Raw genomic sequence first — 6,544 nt, 5'->3', positions numbered from 1 at the left:
ATTTTTTTGCTTATGTTTTTCTTATGTTTTGCTTAAATTTTTTTTATTTTTATTTCGTTTTTTTCTTGTCACTATATTTTCTTTGTTTTTGATTTTTTATTTTTTATAGTTGTGGTCAAAAATAATTTATCAATAATTTTTTTATCTAATTTGATGTTTTCTTATATATATATATATATATTAAAAATTTTGTATGATAAGTTAGATTAAAAATAAATTAAAATCTTTGGAAATTTGTCATATATAAACCAACAATGTTCATCATCATATTTAAAACAACATTATTTGACATCACCAATTTAATTTAATTTGGATCTCATTTTAGGCTTTCATTTTTCTTTTAATTGCTTTAAAGGTAGATTGATTTCACATATTGCGTTAGATTTTTTAAAACAAATATATATAATGAAAACTTAAATGAAAATGGGTTTCAAATCAGAAAATAACATGTGAAAAACATTTTATTTTAAATATGAAAAAACCTTTGAAATGAAACCCTTTTGTATAATCAAAAATATAGTTTAAAATAAAAATAGTTTACATGGTAAAAATCTACAGCTTCAATTTTATCGATGTGAGAGGGTTAATCAATTGATTTAAATTCTCTCTTTCCCCTTCTCTTTTTGACCTACCATTTCTAATTTGTGAAAAATTCATTAAAAATCTAGATAAAAGCAAATGACACACCCCCATTGGAAGAATTCCATTTATTTAAAAAAATCAACTACTTTTTAATTTAGAAAATATTAGTAGATATATCAACCACATCTCAAAACCAATTTAAACCGAACTAAAATCAATTCTATTTTCAAAACCATGACATGTGTTTTTTGTTGATTTGTTATTAAAAAAAAAAAAGAAATCTAACTAATGTGCCACTTACTGTTCAAAAACTTAGCAAAAATGCCAGAAAACATAAATCTTGCCAAATATGTTATAATGGTGGACAACATTTCTTGTCTACCAAAATTTTTCTATGTCGTTTCGAATTCTTGTCCACCAAAAGTCTGTTGTTTCAATTTTGTCCACCAAATATCTTCCCAATCTGTTGTTTCAAAAGTGGACAACATTTCTTGTTTACCAAAAATTTTTGTTTCAGAGCCTTGTCCACCATTATGACACATTTGGAAAGACAAATGTTTTGTGGCAATTTCTATAAGTTTTGCTACAGTATTTGCACATTAGACAAAAATCCCCAAAAAAAAGAGACTGTCTTTAATGTGTTATCGGCATTTTTTGGTGACGAAAAGCAAACCATACTAAGAAATTAGGGAATTCAAGATTGGTTTATTTTATTTCCTTCAGAAAAAAAAAAGGAAATTGCGATCACAGTGCTATAAAGGTGTTAGCCGGAGAAAACTTGATTGTGGCAAAGAGTTTTTGTCAGTGGTGAGATAATGGAAGCGAATTGAAATATAGAGGAGAGACATACCTCATTCCACTAGTCCCGCTGAGCTGTTTTTTCCGGCGAGAGACAAACCTTTTGCCAGTTTCCATTGTCAAGCTCGCTCACGCACTCTCTTCCTTGGAATATCTCACCGTCTCTTTTTGTGAACGAAACGAACTGATTGGGCTCAACTCCGGTTGAGATATTCCTATTGGGCTATTGAGGATGGCGAGGTAATCAGCATCAATATATATAAAAAGTCAGCACAAAAAAACGGTTTGTCCCAAGTTTTGAGATGTTTTATTTCCTATGGATATATATATATATATATATATATGTATTCTACAAAATATGTCCAATTTGTTATTTACTCCATAACTTCATTTGTTTCTTTTGTTGGTCACGAAGTTTTTTCGTAGAATACAGTAGCAATAAGTAGATATATGGTCACATACTGTTGTAATTGCAATAAGTTTGAAACAATGGATCAAATATTTATCCATCCATCACTAATTTTTGATACACCGGTGGTTTTTTACACTCTTTTAGACAACCAAAATACCTTCTTTCAGAAAAAACTTTGGCCTTTGAACATATTTACAAGAAAGCAATTGGCTTTAAATGTTAAAATCATTTTGTTCTCAAAATATTTTCGAATTTGTGGCTTTAATTATCTTTGTATATTCTCCAATTTGTTAATTTGTCAAATAAGATAATATTTCAAAATCGAATTTGTTATCTTTCCTTAAATTTCTGCAAATCTTAAATTTATGCAAAACAAACAAGATTAAATATTAATAAAATGAGATTAAGGATACAAATAAAGATTTATTGTTTAAGGAATCTAATTAGTTAAAAAATCTCTATACAAAAAATCTAAATAGTATCCAACGTTTAAAATATTTATAATATTTAAATTCATAAATAAAAAGTTTATAATGTTAATAATATTTGAAATTATTTAACAATTAAAAACCAATGTTCAAGAAAGCGCTAGGCGCTAAGCGGGCGGTGACCTAGTTCCTAGCGCCTAGAACGCCTAATCGGGGCCTAGCGATTTTTATGCGGTTTAGACGTTTCTAACATAAAAATTATACATATGATATTATATATAAAAGTTATATAAAATATCTTTCTAAAACAAAAAATTATGAAATTATAAACAAAAACTAGATAAAACATTATTTATATTTATATTAAACAATATATGAATATTTCTAACTATAGATATATAAATAAAACTTAATTGATATTGAAAAAATACATTAAACAAAATCTATGTAATTTTAGGCGGTCAAAGCGGTTATCTAGGTCTGGCATGAGAGCCTAGCGCCTAGTCTGGGCTTAGGTGACCGCCTAGACCGCTTTTTAGAACACTGTTAAAAATATATAGATATTATGAAATCCATTTAAAACAAAATTTTAAATTTACTCTAATTATATATTTTTTAAAAAAAATATTATTATAAAGAAAATAACAAAACGATATTTAATTTTACCTGACAGAGTTATATGGTGGGACGGGTTTGGATCAATATTAATACGGGACGATATACTACGGGTGAAATCGTAGAATTAACAATCAAAATACAATTATACAATCTTAAACACTAAACAAAAAAAACAATACTAAAAAAACAAATACAACTTAAAATTTTTTTTTTTTTAAACACATCTCGATTAGTTTTTAAAAATATAGTCTCGCGGTGTACCGCGGGTTATTCTCTAGTTAGTGATATTTTTAGGTATTAATATTTGGAAAATTAGATATAAAGGATGTCTACCACATTTTTGTCCAAATATACTTTTTTGGTGAAATCTTCACTTAGGACTAAACTACCCCTACACCCAATTTTAAGTAGTTTTTTTTAAATATAACTAGAAAAAACATGTAGATTTTCAAGAATATAGATGATTTGAAGTGAAATTTTTTTTTTGTTAAATAAACTGTTTTTTATAGATAAAGTTTCGCATAATTTTGTTAGAATACATTTTCCAAGAGTTCTACGAAAGTAAGAGTGTGTATTATACATTTTTGTACATGTTCTACGAATTTAATACTTCTTTTCCGTTCTAAAAACTTTAGAAGTCTGAATATCAAATTTCTAAAATATTTGGAACATGCATTCTACGCTTTTCTCTATGTTCAATTTTTAAAAAATATCTATTTTACTAATTACTACATGTTCTGCTATCGTTAAAAATTGTAATCTTTTTTTAGAATGTAGATTTCATTTTCTGAATGTTTTAGAATTCTCTAAATATAAAAAGTAAATCTTTAAAAAAGGAAACTAAATATTATTTTAGAATATGTTTTAAATAGAATTTAATTTTTTTTATATTACGATCTACAGAAATTAGAAATCGTTGTCTAATTTTTTTAGAAAATTTTAAAACTAAATCATCTAAACCCTAAGCCCCCATCGAGTTGTGTTTTACGCTACTCGTTTGTCTTTCTTCTTCCCTACTCCACAAGTTTTGCATTCATCTTCCACGGATTTGTTTCCTATTATACTCCATGCTACCGAACACACAAACGGCGGAGCTATCGTCGGCGGCCTCAATTCAGAGAGAGTGTAGGTGTATTTTCCCCCCAATTTGTGTCATTCTACCGAAAAAAAAAAAAACGTTTTTATTAGGTCTCGGGAGACTCTTTCTTAATTGGAGGTTTTAATGATTTTAGATTTCTATTTCAATTTTGTAAATAAACTAGGAAGTTTTTTTTAATGAAATTTGAAAGAAAATGAGGGTAAATTTGGGTTTTGAATTTTAAAAAACCTATATGACCAATTAACCAAAACAAGGTATATTTGAACAAAAAGTGTAGTAGATATCCTTTATATCTAATTTCCCTAAAAATATTCAAATGCCATACAGTTGAAAGTCCATATTATCATAACAATTAGTCTCACTGTCTTCTTTCAGACCTAAATACGGAGTTTGCTAATTTTTTGTGGTCCAACACGATTTATGATATTTCAGAATCTAGCTCAAATGAGCACCGTTGGAAAATAAACTATCTACAGGAGCAGCGTTAAGGTTTTCATCAATATAACAAGATCAGAAGAACGAGAAGATTGCAATCACAAATGAAATGATGTTTCATTTCATAATTGGGTTGAAATAGAAACGTGAGCTTCAAAAGTTGGGCTTAAGTCGCAGTGCAAGCCCATTTCACAGTCCATGGCCTACAAGAGAGGATGTTTTCAATTCTTATGAACATCTGAGTCGGAGAGTCATAAAAACAATCAATCAATCAAGCAACGGGCACTCGGTTAAGACTCTGGAAAGAATGTGACCAAAATCACTTGAGAAAATGATTTCTTACATGTTAAAAGAGTCGTCGGGCACATTTCATACATCATCGTGTCTTCTCTTGGACTGAAGAGCTAAACGAGCGTCTCTCTCTTTCTCAAACTGTCTGTAATCAGCTCTCTCCAAGAAACCAACTTTGTCGAGATACTGATCCGAGCTTTTCTTGTACTTATCTAGCTCGTCTTCAACTCCTTTGTTTTCCTCCTTGTACTCTCCCCAATCTTTCTTCGTCTTGTCCAAAACACTCAGCTTTTGTTTCTTTTTTATCTGCTCAAGAACAGCATCAACCGCTGAAGGCGCTGCCGAGGAAGAAGAGGAGCCTTTGTTTCCCCGCTCCAATGCTTCCTTTGAATCCGCTTCAACTAACCGCCTTACTTCGATTTCTTGACCCGCAAAGTCTTTGACCTCAGTTATCTGGAAATAATTGAGAAGTACGTCTGCATTATTCCTAGTTCCAAACAGGTTATAATATCATAGATTCTAACAATTCCGAGCCAAAACACAAACTCAAACAAAAAGCAAGCTTTATTCATGGATTGCAGCGAATCAATCAAACCACATATTAACTTGAGACTAGAGATTTTAGTCATCCACAATCCATCTTCTTACTTCCAAACAGCTGATAAGATCTAAGATTCTAAGTTCTAACAATACAATACCAAGCTAAATAACAGATTCGAACAAAAAGCAAGCTTTATTTTCGTATCTCAAAGATTCAGTCAAACTACGTTTTATCTTGAGACATAGATTTGAAGATCTTAGATTCTAACGATATGATACCGATCCAAAACAAAAAGCATTTTCTTAGTTCAATCAAACTGCATTTCAACTAAAAACAGAGCTTCCAGTCATCCACAATCCATTTTCTTAGTTCCAAACAACTGATTAGACCTAAGATTCTAACAATTCCGAGCCAAAAACAAACTCAAAAAAGAAACGAGCTTTATTTGTGGATCGCAAAGGTTCAATCAAACCACATTTTAACTCGAGACAGAGATCCTACTCCTACACAGTCTATCTTCCTAGTTCCAAAACAGCTGATAAGATCTTATATTCTAACAATACAAAGCCAAACACAGAAATTCAAACCAAAAAGGTAGCTTTTCTAACCTCAATCTTGCCCCGGCTCGATGCAGCTGCAGCCGTTACAGTTGCATTTCTCACCGCAGCTAAAGCAGCTGCAGCAATACTTTTAGCCTCCCCACTACAACTATGATTCAAAAGGCTATCTTCCTTTTGTACATTCGAAACGCAATGATCCTTCCTTTTTGCACCCACACCAAGATAACTTTTCCAATTCTGCAAATAAAACAAAAACAAGAAAACATTCAAAATCCCAAAACATACACGTAACAAAAGAATCAAAACGCAGAGAGAGTGGATAAAATCTCACGCTATTAGCTGATTTTTTAGCGGGCAAAGCGGTTGAGGCAAAATTGAGCCGTTTATTTGGAACTCCTTCGTTCATTCGCTGCCAAATCTCCGCAACTTTCTTAGACACAGTGCTCGAACTACTTTTTTCTGGCGATTGCTCATGAGACCCCATGTCTAGATTCAAGATACGCCTCTGTTAAAAGTGGCAAAATTTCGATGAATTGGTATTCGTATCTCACGAAATAAAGTTAGGGTTTTGAACAAGAAAAAATCGAAACTATATCGGAGATTGAAGAGAGACGAATAAGTGGAGGAGGAAGAGGGACAGTTCACCTGGAACTTCCGGCCGACGAAAACCCTAATTGATGGAACTGTCTGCAACAATCGACGCGATGAGCGTTTGAGGAAGGAACCTTTTTCTTATATTATCTAATTCACTACTCTACTTTAAAACAAATAAAATATAGC

At 31.0% G+C, this 6,544-nt stretch overlaps 1 protein-coding gene across 3 annotated transcripts; it reads right to left on the bottom strand.

The window, feature by feature from the left end:
- Window positions 1-4,334: 4,334 nt before the first annotated feature.
- Window positions 4,335-6,544, bottom strand: LOC9308404 (craniofacial development protein 1). 3 transcript variants are annotated; one of them, XM_021022763.1, is made up of 5 exons: window positions 6,410-6,520; window positions 6,096-6,269; window positions 5,813-6,001; window positions 4,716-5,116; window positions 4,335-4,610 (listed from the first exon to the last, which is right to left on the bottom strand). In XM_021022763.1, the coding sequence occupies exons 2-4, from the start codon at window positions 6,246-6,248 to the stop codon at window positions 4,742-4,744; spliced, it is 717 nt and encodes a 238-aa protein (XP_020878422.1). In that variant the 5' UTR covers window positions 6,249-6,269; window positions 6,410-6,520; the 3' UTR covers window positions 4,335-4,610; window positions 4,716-4,741. The 3 variants fall into 3 exon arrangements, with proteins under 3 accessions (XP_020878422.1, XP_020878421.1, XP_020878420.1); XM_021022762.1 differs by having other exon boundaries at window positions 4,335-4,575; XM_021022761.1 differs by having other exon boundaries at window positions 4,335-5,116; window positions 6,410-6,544.

This window comes from Arabidopsis lyrata (assembly GCF_000004255.2).
Source record: "Arabidopsis lyrata subsp. lyrata unplaced genomic scaffold ARALYscaffold_6, whole genome shotgun sequence".
Taxonomy (NCBI): Eukaryota; Viridiplantae; Streptophyta; class Magnoliopsida; order Brassicales; family Brassicaceae; genus Arabidopsis; species Arabidopsis lyrata.
This window is presented reverse-complemented; position numbering and strand designations above follow the sequence as displayed.

Bases quoted from the DNA above. Each gene is read 5' to 3' on its own strand.
- LOC9308404 (XM_021022761.1), bottom strand. From the start codon at position 6,248: ATGGGGTCTCATGAGCAATCGCCAGAAAAAAGTAGTTCGAGCACTGTG. The intron at 6,002-6,095 runs GTGAGATTTTAT...TTTTATTTGCAG, and splicing joins CTAAAAAATCAGCTAATAGC to AATTGGAAAAGTTATCTTGG. The intron at 5,117-5,812 runs GTTAGAAAAGCT...AATTATTTCCAG, and splicing joins CGAGCCGGGGCAAGATTGAG to ATAACTGAGGTCAAAGACTT.